Below are 12903 nucleotides of genomic sequence, written 5' to 3' on the forward strand. Positions count from 1 at the left end.
TGAACTCCATTTGTAACAACCCTCTGCTTTCTTCCATCCAGTCACTCTTCTATCCAACTTGCTAACTTATCCTCCACACCTATAGAGATAATTTTTTTTATAAGCCTTTTATGTGGCACCTGGTCAAATGCTTTCTGAAAATCCAAATACACCAAATCTACACCCTTAGCCTCATCTACATAAGCAGTAACCTTTTCAAAGAATGTCAAAAGATTTGCAAGGCAAGATTTTCCCTTAGTGAAACCATGTTGACATCCAATAAAATTAAAAACTTTGTTAAATGGCTTTGCAAAGCATCTTTTATCAGATCTTCCAAAACTTTTCCCACAACTGATGTAAGATAATTACTAGGATAATTTTTATCATCTCCCTTGAAAAGAGGAGTGACATTAGCTAACTTCCATTCCTCTGGTACCTGCCCATTATTCTAGGACTAACAAAAAATAGTAACAAGTGGCTCACGTATCCAATCTTTAACCTCCTTCAAAATATTTGTGGAAATGCACTATCTTGCCCAGAAGCCTTATCGTTCTTTAAACTTCCCAATTTTTTCTTAACAAACTCAGAATTAATGCAGTTATCTTCTTTGATCTTATTTCCATCTTTAAACTGTTCAAAGTGTGGAACACTGCTTAAATCTTCACTAGTAAAAACCAAGGAAAAAGCAAAATTTAATAACCCAGCCATCTCATATTCATCAAATATGAGCCTTCCTTTATCATCCCTTAAGAGTTTCACCCCCATCCGAACATTTTGTTTACCCTTATTATATTTAAAAAAATCCTTACTGTTAATTTTTACATTTTCAGCCAACCATTTCTCGTACATCCTTTTGGTTGCCCTAATTTCCTGTTTGACCAACTTTCTTGATCTATAACCTTTTAAATCTCCTCTCAAACCAGTCAATTTAAATTTCTTAAAGTTGTGATGCTTTTCTTTATTTTCATCTCTTATACTCGTTATGAGCCCATCTGATTTTTTACTTGCAGCCACCCATTTGTTTCTATAAGGAATATATTCAACTTGAACAGTCAAAAATTTTCCATATTTGATCCCTGTCACCAAGTAACTAGTTGCTTAATTCACAATAGATAATTCTTGTCACTTGCCTTCAAAATTTGCTTTTTTGAAATTTGTAACCAAAATATCATTATTCCTGATCTCCATATGCAGCAAAACATCAAACCTAATAGAGCAAAGATCACTTTCACCCAGATGTTCTCCAATTTCCACCATCTCAACATTTTTATATTATAAATTAACAATAAATCTAACATAGCACTGTTTCTAATAGGTTCTTAGACCAACTGGTGAAGAAAGCCACCATGAACAGTTTCCAAAAATCTTTCTTCCTTTTGCAGTTTATATACCTGAAATTAATATCACTCGTAATTATGATTTCATTAACAGCTGAGATATTAATCTCACTGTAAAGTTTTATTAGTATCATCTGGTGGCCTGTAAAAAATTCCCTTTGTATCCACTAATAGAAACCCAAATGGATTTAATCTCTCTGCTATTATATTTGATATCCTTAACTTCAACAGGATGTAACTCACCTTTTACATATAAAGCTACTCCTCCTCCTCTCCTTAGTACTCTATACCTATTAAATAATCTACAACTCTGTACTTCAAACACATTTGTGTCATCAAAATCATCTATGTTTCAATTATTCTCATTATATCAAAATCCTCCATTTCTACTAGTGCCCTAAAGTCATCTATTTTATTTCTTATACTTCCATCATTACAATAGTAATAATTAAGCCCTTAGAACTATTTCTATAGTCATTTCCTATGCTAAATTTTTCTCTGCATCATTTGTTTTTGCATTTAGTTTACCCTGGCCCTCACCATTGTCTAGTCCTAGTTTAAAGCTTCTCTTACAGCTGAATTAATAGCCCTTGCAAACAAGCCAGACCCTACTTTATTTAGGTGTAAATCATCCATTCCAAAAAGCTCCTTTCTCCCATTGAACTAATCCCACAAGTCCAAACAGTCAATCTGATCATCCTTACATACTAACCTAAGTCTAGCATTTAGTTCTAGTGACCTACTTGTAATTTCATCTCCACAATTAATTCTCACCAGTATTCCTGACACAATTAAGTTATGGCCTTTTTCTTTGACTGCCTTTATCAACACCTTGTACTTATTCATTAGCTCCCCTGACCTACCTTTCCCTGGATTATTAGCTTCTATGCACTCAACAAAAACTGCATCATTGCTAACTCTCTTTATTAAATCTCTTGCTCTGTCAATTATATCCTCCACCTGTGCCCCTGGGTAGCATAATCTAATTCTTTTCTCCCTATTTACCCCACAGACTATACTATCCACAAGCCTTGTCAAGGAATCACCTATAACTATAACCTCCTTAAGTTTATCATCCACATCCTTCTCTGCCACTTTTGTTTTCTTTCCTTCAAATAGTCCCTCATCTGCACAAGCCAAGGACTGAAATCTGTTGCTCAACAGAATAGGTTCATTACAATTAACTCCACTACTTTTAACCCTAATAGTACTCTTTCTAACTTCCTGAAAGTCATTGTTAGCTGATGTATTCCTTACATGAAAAAGCTTATGCTCTTACTGAAATCCTGCTGCCATTTCCCACAGTTTACATTTCTTTTTATCTATTGCCTCTACTTTAATTATGATAGCCTCCAACTTCTTCTCAATTCTATAAACTCTAGATACAAATTGCACATCTTCACTATTACTACTAGCTTTCTTAAAAGTACATACCAGTCCCAAGTTCCCAAATAAAATTCACTCATTGCACCCATCACACGTAACAAACTGTTAATGCTTAACTCTCACACTAGACTTGACCACTGTATTTGTAGCCTGGGAATAAATACTCAATACTAAATACCAGTAGCCTACTGCTAACACTGTTAAACCTAACATTTGAGAATCAAATATATTCCAGTTTTTTATTACTAATTTATGTTCACACTAAAGTAATTAAGTTTATCTTTAGTTATATAAAAGTAACAAATATAGCCTGATTTAAAACCTACCTATAGGCTGAATTTAAACTAATGGATCTAAAAACAAACAAGTTAATCCTTAAAAGATGAAGAGACAATTAACTAGCCTTTAGAGTCTATTTGTTTAATAAAACAATGTATTTAAGGTAGTACTTACCCTTAAAGAGCACCTCCAATATTTCAAAAATCACATTTTTCAAATTTTGCCCAAAATAGAAAGTTTAACCTCTTTTTTACACAAATAACTCAATTGTGTCTTAAAATCTTTACTAATTAACCTATCCTACATGACTAAAAATAAAGGTCTAATTTGTTTTCATTCTGTTTCCACGGACATGAAAAGTAAAAGGCTTTCAGATGGGAAAACTACTGGAGGGTAGGGGTGGTTAACCAACATAGCTATAGATTCCTTCCAGTTCTGGTATGAAAAAGCCATAAGTAGTAACAAAGGAGACCTACAGGGGATGAAGAATGTTATTTTGGTAATATACTATCACAAGATCACAGCATCAACTTTGTCCAAAGGGAGTGAACAGTTGGTGCAATTATCATAAGGCAGAAGCAAAGGGGGGGGGAACTTGACATCTTCCTTCATAAGCCTACCATAGCATCAGCATCAAACCATTATTTGACAGACTCTCTAAACCAACTTTGGACTGCATTACCCCAAACCCTAATAAGTCATTAAATCACATGAGATTGAGAAGATGCCCCAAGTCTTCACTTCCTGGCAACAAAACCATTTGTTGGACTTCTGCTGATGCTGTGTGCACCTTTAATGAAGGTGCTGAATCCAAAATAAGAGTCCCTCAATCAATAAAAATGACTACAGGACCATATACATGAAAATATCTGGAGAAAATTGACTTAGAAAAGGTGAAAGTAGCAGAAAGAAAAGCAGGAACACCTGTCTCACAGAAATGTCAAGAAGGGCATTGAGGAAGCTCCTACCAAAAAAGAAGGGGATGTTTACGTTTCAGGGGAATATTAGATGAGAAAATGAAGTTAGGATGGCTCCTGGTGCCTACAATGGGATTGAGATATTGTAAATGCAGTAAATGCACACATCTACTAAAAGCTTACTGACACTTAAGTACAGAAAAACTTTAACGGTTATTTTCTCAGAACACAGTTTTCACTTGGCTACCAACTTATTAGCATGATAACTTCATTATTAAAAAAAAGTAAATATCAGCATGAAATTTAGCACACTTGTTGATATTACACTCTTTCACAGCTTGAATTTGTTTAAATTAAAAAATAGTTAACAATTGTCTTGTCATGTGTCTAATTACCACTAACGAAGGCATTAATTAAAATTAATTTCTCACAGCTCGTTATTATTGTAGGAAATTTGCAAAGTTTTTAATTCAAGCTATGAGGATGTTCACAAAGAGCATTTGTATACATTTTCACATGTTTTTATCATTCCTAAGTAAAATTATTGTGTTAGAACAGTTTAAGTTATGTATTTCTTTATCCCTTTATTATGCATATGACATGTATGACTGAATATGTACTCTCAGAGATTGCAACATCATACTTTTTTGAAGGTTATAAGAAGCATTTAACAGTGTTTTCTCAGCATGTAAATTTGCCTAGTTTTAAGGGTCAGTGCTACCTTAACCTGTTTTACAATTCACCAGTAAGTTGAATTATAGATAAGCCTAAAGTACTGTTACACATTCTAAGCCTAATCTAACGTTGTAGTACAGTTTACACCATTAAGCTCTAATTTAAAATATTAATCCTACTATTTTCATTTAACAATATTACTAAATCTAGTTATTCTTTTGTTATTTAACCTAAGCAAATACCTTGTTCTGATTTCTATGCAAAACTCAGTGGAACTGGAAGTCACACTGGCTAACACAGTTGAAGAAAACATAACAGTTTTCATTACATATTTCGGTCACTAGCCTATGACTTCTCATAGCTGAGATATAGGCAATTACATTACAACATAATGACTGAGGTAGAGAAACAATGATGGACTAAAACTGATAAAACTACAAGTTAATAACAATTACAAAAATCAAGTTAGTGTCATGTTGTTTAAAATTATGTCAACTTTCCTCCTAGAGGCTATCAGTTCCATATTATAACTTTCCTCCTAGGGGCTATTAATACCATATTATGACTTTCCTCCTAGGGGCTATTAGTACCATATTATGACTTTCCTCCTAGGGGCTATTAGTACCATATTATGACTTTCCTCCTAGGGGCTATTAATACCATATTATGACTTTCCTCCTAGGGGCTATTAGTACCATATTATGACTTTCCTCCTAGGGGCTTATAGTGTCATATTATGACTTTCCTCCTAGGGGCTTTTATTACCATATTATGACTTTCCTCCTAGGGGCTATTAATACCATATTATGACTTTCCTCCTAGGGGCTTTTATTACCATATTATGACTTTCCTCCTAGGGGCTTTTATTACCATATTATGACTTTCCTCCTAGGGGCTATTAGTACCATATTATGACTTTCCTCCTAAGGGCTATTAGTACCATATTATGACTTTCCTCCCTAGGACTATTAGTACCATATTATGACTTTCCTCCTTGGGGCTATTAGTACCATATTATGCTCAGAAAATCACTGAAATCAACCCAGAAGCAAAATTTATGATTTTTTATTTTCATATTAAAATTAAATAAAAAGGGCTTTTTTTAATTGAACAAATTTTGATTTTGAAGTATTTTCTTTTGTTAATGTGTGGAAGAACAACAACAAGTTTATTTTGTATAATTTTTATTCAATGATGAAATTTTGCTTTATCATTCATTAAGTTGGAGTTATCACTATTCTTCAGCACAAGTAGTTTTAATGTTCTAAATACTATAAGCCATATTTATAGAGCCCCAGCACTATATACTGTGCACTAAAGCAAACATCTCTAATTAGCAGCAAGTAAACAGTTTGGAATGTTATGTGTCTGTTGCCCAAAGATTTTGGCAAGTCTGTATTTCTAAATCACAGCATCAATTAATTTCATTCATGGGTATTTTATATTTTATGGTTTTCTTGTTTAAAGTCATTTTAAGATACTTTTGCACCTCAGTACTCTATACTGAATTCCTTGTAAGGTCACCATAATTAGTACCTTCTGTCACAGCTTATAGTTACAGTATTATTGTAGCATTTAATCACGTAATAATAATTCAGAAGTATTGAAATTAATTTTGAATTTGGTTGACTCCTGTTGACTGAGGAGATTTTTTGATAATTTCCATCCCAGTAAAACCCTAAGCTAACAGAAAATGGAGTAGTTCTTTATGTAGAGTACCCTGTAGTTTTCTAATTCATAAATTATACTATTTTCAATAGGAATTTACATTAAATGCCAGAATATTAAAAGAAGTGAAACACAAAAAGGTCAATGTTTATGATAGCACAAGTCATTCCTTTTGAATAATGGTCAAAGAAGATGAATAAAATGTCTTGTGAACAAAGTTAACACACTGTATTTCAGAATTACAAACAGTCATGAAGAAAAAACCCAGACACACAATGTCCTGATAAAGGTAAAAAAAAGAAAACATTTATCTTTTTTTAAATTATGAAATAAGAGACAGAAATGAGTAGCAATGGTATAAAAACTCTTCACTAATGTTCAATATTAGATTGAATTAATTGATAAAAATGAGGTGACATTGACATTATTCACCCACATGGTCACTTTGTAAACATGGATGACTGAAGAAAGAGAGCCCATCCAACTTGTGACGGGTTACCAGGCAGAGGATAAAATAACATTTTGAAAATAGTCTGGAAATAGACTCATCAATACAAAAAAGACCACACACAAAGTTTTGCATGAAGAAGAAATAATGAATAGAATGGAACCAGCACAAAAGAATTCTAAAGTCTATAAACTTCTACTTTGAAATTTCAATCTCTAGGGTATTACAGCAAAACACTAAAGGTATTAAGCACAACATAGCAATATTTAGGCAGACTGGCTACAACTGTAAGGAGGCTTAAAGGTAAGAATTAATCCTTAGCATTTAATGTAAAACACACTGAATAAATATTTCAAAAGAGAATAAAATTTCAATAAATAGATTACACAAATAAATGGGTTAATAAGCAAGGACACAAGATCAAGGAAATTTCTGTGACAGAAAGATAATGCAAAGTAGCTAATGTTTAAGAATAATTAAAGAATTATGAGATACATATCAAAAAATGTTTGAGAGTAATCAAAATATATTTGATAAGCATTAGAAAGTTGTCTAAGAGTAGATGGACCCCAGAGCTTCAGGTTAGGATCTGGTAGAAATTGAGCAGACAATGAAATAATTAATGAGAACAAAATGAAGCACTACTTCAAAATGTATAATAAACATGTATATTCTTAGAAAATAAGCTCTTGAATTTAGAAAAAAAAAAGTTAAATTATTCTAAGCAATATAAACAGAAGTAAGAAAAAAATCATATAAAAAGTTATTCTGATGCCTATAGTTTTCAACTAGTAGAAAATCAACCTGTAAGATGGCTGGATACATATATCTAAGCCTGAAGTAAAGGTCACACACACTGAGGACTTCAGCAAAACAACAAATTAACCTGTAAGGTGGCTGGATACATATATTTAAGCCTGAAGTAAAGGTCACACACACTGAGGACTTCAGCAAAACAACAAATTTTGAATTTATGTTTCTCACAAAACACAAGTACCAACTGAAAGTTGAGTTTGCAAGCACTGAAATGGTGAAGATTGGAAAAAAAACATTTAAATCAAAGTACAAACTCACCACAAAAAAACACATATTTATACAAGAAGTAACTACACATCCAAGTCACAGTGGATACATTGTCTTTAAAACAAACTAAAAACAGCTCAATCACTTAATATATTTCAAGGAAGAAAAAACATGGTTTAATGATGGGTGAATAAATAAATTGGGTTTCTTCTAAAGAATTTGGCAGATTTGTTTTAACATTTAAAATGGTAAACTAACATACATTTCATTCTTTAAATTAATCAGTTTATATAAGTAGCAGATGCACTGCATCATGTATTAAGTATAATTTCACAAGGCGAATTTGATGCTATGAATAAAAGAGAAGTTTATCATTAAACACTTACATATCGGAACTTTTCTATTTCTTTGTTGCCACTGAGGAACAGTGGACACTCTTTGTCACCAGTCCTGTGGCCATAAACCTTGCACCTCCAACCTATATTAAGATCAAAGGAAAATATGACATTATAACTATGTAAAAACACTGATTACTTCTGATAATGTGACAGGAAATATTTTATGTCTATTTCAGATAAGCTGAAAAGTTCTGCCAATTGTGATTCTGAAGCAGTGGTTGGAGTTCACAGTAGTTAATTGAAAGTAAACATTACATATACTCAAGAATAAAATAAACTGCTTTTCCCCCTTTCTAATGCTCTTTTAACTGATGCTATAATTTATACAAAAGCATCCAGTTCTTACATTTCATAACTTTGACTTCTTTACCGAGGGGCATCCACAGACCTTTACTTGGAGCTTTAGCAAGGAACTCTCGAGCTTGTTTGTTTTCAGGTGTGTCTGGAATACAGTCTTCAGGTTTGTCTTTCTCTTCCTGGACAAGGCCAGGTGGTGCCTGACCATAGCTACAAGTAAGAAAATAACATATTGGTTGTAAAAGGGGATGGGATTAAAAATGAAATTATCCAACAAATAATAAGCAGTAATCATAAACTTTCACTAATAGCATCTGCAAAAACAAATCTTCATTGACTTATTTCAAACCAAACCAGACAATATCTTTTCTGCCGTTTCTAAATAAACTAGACACTATTTTCATGGCTGTTTCTAAACAAATTATACACCTTTTTATTTTATATAAAAATGATCATAGGATCCATAGACTGTGGTGTAGGTTCTTTTCAAGCAATTTAATGTTTTATGAAATTTTCATTTCCACTGAATTCTGCAGTTACTGAGTTTAATGGAAAGCCTAATAACACTTAGTACTGCATGTGATTTTCTTTCAATTATAGATATATCAGTCAAACAATGATATTAAAAGTCTACTCACAAGTTTCATAAATATTCTAGGTTTCATAACTATAATGCAATGAGTACAGGTGAATAACATGCTTATAGGACATCTGGCTGTGCACAAATGTATTTTAGACATAGATGTTTAAGAACACAGGTAAGAAAACAAAACTTGCAAAATATTGTGTAAAATGAATGAAAACACAAACAATGAATATTATAAAAGAACATATCTACAGTGAGGTAAAAACAAACAAGATATATGACACACTAGACAAATCTCAAGTTTGTGAAACTACCACAATAAAAAAATCCATTATTAATACAGAGTTCAAATTATATATTACAACTTTGGTAATGAAACTCCTAAACTAGCAATATTTTCCAAATTTCCATAAGCCAAATCCAATTGAAGCACTGTCATTATGAACAAGCAAAGTTAAAAATAACAATATGATTGTTCCTATTTATTTGTTTACATTTCTATTATATATTTGCTTGTATTTTTTATTTTTCAAAATAGTCTTTTCTATTGTTCAAGTACTCTATTTAATAAAACTGTGCTTTTCATAAAATAAGATTAAGATAAGAAAAAATATTACACACAAACCTTTGATACACAATTAAGAACAGTTAATACTATAAAGTACTGTGCATTTCTTTTATTTTATATATATAGCCCTAAAAACAAACTGATTAGATAACCATTTACATCTATGGAGCACTGATAAATATTGAACTCAGATAAAAGTTTATAGGCTTTATCATATGTTGATAATAAACAATTTGAAACAATGACACATCAACAATATTTTTTTTTATTTATCTCTAGCTTTCACACAAATGACTGAGAAAATTTGTCTACAGATACAACAGTAAGATACAAGCCAGTGTCTACAAAGGATTGAGTAAATTATATTAAAATAATTTTGGGGCCTTATCACATCACTACATCCGACATCATTATGTTTGATCCTGGTCTGTGTGATGGCCATTATCTTGACAATAACATTGTAATGTAGTTTTTATTGGAAAAGGCTCTTTCATCAGGTTGTCATGTTCAAAGTACACCATAAAACATCTAGTGTATGAAAGTGACTGTTTCTCAGTTTCCATTTGATTGTAACAGAAATCTATTGGTGCTGTGTCCAAGGATCAGTGTGTCTTCATATGGAATAGCATGAATCCTCATTTCATTCTCCAGCTGCATAAGGAATAAGACTGTTGAACTGGAGATAAATAGCATGTTCAAAAAAAGAAAAATCTTCAATGACCTATTTCAACCAAACCAGACACTATCTTCTCTACTGTTTCTATCTTTACACTACCTTTAGTTTTGGTCTCTTTTTCAGATGGAGATCCTTCTTCATTATGTTGCATATTGTTGCCCTAGACAATTTTTGTCTGATCTTTGTGTTCTTGGATTCTCACCTGTTAGAAGATGCTGCACTTTGCTCACCACAGAAGTGTGCCACAACTTTGTCCACATTCCATTGTTTTCCAATGCTATTAAGTACAAGGGATATCTCAGACTTAAAAATTCTAACTCCCTGATCTTAAAACAATTTTACTATCTTAAATATATGAATATTTTGCATCAGAAAGGGTGCTTCCTAAAAGCAATAAATTTTTGGTATCATCACCACTCTATGAAATGACACAAAATGTAATTTGATAATGCATTGACTTTACATCAGCTACAGCTGTCACACAACTTGCCAATTTGCATATTTACTTTTTTTTAAATGTAATCTACTCAACCTCTGTAAAACTACTAAATGGACTGTATTGATTTTAAAGTTGAAATTCAAAATAGAAACCTTTTTTTTTCAGGTCAATTGGAAGTAATGGCAGAATTTTCCCAAGACCTTCACCTGGTTCATTCACTGGTGGCAAATTATTAACAAAGTAGACTTCCATCACATGAAAGTTTCACAGAAAACAAAAACATTTTTTTTACATCTATGGCATATACGTACAAGCCCTGCCATGTTGTTTTGCATGAAACATGATCATGGCATCTCCTACCTCTTACATATTGGTAATACCTTTCTTTGAATTGCTTGTGCTCCAACTTTAAAGATATCCACAGTTGTGATTGTATATAGTTTAATAGTCATAAGTACCTTTACTGTAGCCTCCTTCTAGGTTGTTTGTTTACACAGTGTGTATAAGATACAGTTTATCTAATCCAATCATATGTCAGATATCATCATCACCAAGAAAATAATTTTGTATACTCTTCATATCATATCATGTGACACACCTGCTTTCTTAACAGTGGTGAACTAAGCCAAATGTTCAGCCCATTCATTGTCAAATTTCTTGTAAGAAAAATTTGGATATTTCAATTCTTTTCTAAATTAAATATATAGAACTCAAATTGATTCCTGACCAAATATCAGTTCTTTTTTTTTTAAATCATAGATGGTAATTCTTTGGGATTAAAAAAAACAGAAAAATATGAGCAACCAGATCTTCTACTAAAGAGATTTAAATTGTTCACATAATGTTTCTGTTGTCTTCTGTACAATGAATTGTTTTGGTCCAGATTAAATGACCTGGCTATTAAGGATACCACCTGTAATACTGTTTAACATCACTTGTTTCATCATTATGATCATTATCATATTTTAAAGGAACTAGGTTATCATTCTCATTTTCAGATAAGGTATTTATAGTCTCAACTACAGCATCATGTAAATCTTCATCTCACAACATGATCTATCTTTCTTCAAGTAGTGCATTATTTTCTTCAGTAATTAGATTTTGCCCATGATTAACAACTGATTTTTGGCATAGTCTTCACTATCCATAATTTGCTACAGTAACTGTTCAACATTACTCAATCCTAATTTTAAGGACAGTTTAGTCACATTTAATGTTGAAGTAATATCTTTAATGCCAACATTTTCTTTCTGTGAAAGACCACTCAAGGGTCTGAAACACTCCACGAGTTTCTCTATCAAATAACAGAACTTATATTGCTCTTCTGTCGTCTAATGAAGAACAGCTACTGCCCATTCTATCTGGGTGTTGCTCTTACTCCTATGCTTTACCTGGAAAAACAGTTGAAACAAAACAGGTGACCTCTATTGTCAATCATGAATACAATTATAAATATATTTTTATTTATTATAATACTTTATTAAAGCCCTGAACAACAAGTTACTCACTTGATTACAATGTAGGATAGTAGCATCCAAGTTATGTAATAGAGCTTTAAGAGCCATCAGTCGATGCTGAACCTATCCTATCTCCAATGGCTTGTTGGATTTCAGAATTTCTACATCTAGACTGCTAACTAGAATGAGAAATTATAACACATATTTTAATAAATTATATTTACTAATATTTATTTAATACGTTTCATAAATAAAATCTATATAAATTTAAAATAAATTTGATTTAATATTATACAAAAACTTAACGTATCATGCTTTATATATAAATACATGTTGCATTTCAAAATAAATAATAAATTAAAAAATTTATAACACATTTAATAAATTAAATATTATAATTTTTTGTAGGAAATATGCTGTGAATGTTCATGCAACTGTAAAATCTGGGAATAGGTGATTGCCGTTCTTTTAATCGATTGAAACACAGAACACTTTGATCACATTTTACAGACATTCTCAGCCAGATTTTGGCATAGTATACTATACAGGATTACAGCACTGAAAGTATTTTACAATTTAATGTTATTATTTTGTATTTATATACTATTGGGAGAAAAGAAATTTTACATAACTCAAAGTTATAATGTTACTACACTAAAATTTTTATTTCTGATAGGTACTTACTTCTTCTCACAAGATTAGCTATTCTTGTTCAGTGCTGCACTCTATATACAAACTTTTTCTTTATGCATGCCACAAGCCTTCTGCTC

General features: G+C 31.8%; 1 protein-coding gene across 1 annotated transcript in view; it reads right to left on the reverse strand.

Moving 5' to 3' along the window:
• Positions 1 to 12903, reverse strand: part of LOC106462196 (retinitis pigmentosa 9 protein-like) — a 34271-nt gene that overhangs the window by 4736 nt on the left and 16632 nt on the right. Inside the window, exons 3-4 of the mRNA XM_013922094.2 lie at positions 8457 to 8617; positions 8099 to 8190 (exon numbers count right to left, since the gene is read on the reverse strand). Of these exons, the coding sequence (XP_013777548.1) occupies positions 8099 to 8190; positions 8457 to 8617 (253 nt within the window). The remainder of the gene's footprint in view (positions 1 to 8098; positions 8191 to 8456; positions 8618 to 12903) is intronic.

Source organism: Limulus polyphemus, unplaced genomic scaffold (assembly GCF_000517525.1).
Source record: "Limulus polyphemus unplaced genomic scaffold, Limulus_polyphemus-2.1.2 Scaffold1116, whole genome shotgun sequence".
Classification (NCBI taxonomy): Eukaryota; Metazoa; Arthropoda; class Merostomata; order Xiphosura; family Limulidae; genus Limulus; species Limulus polyphemus.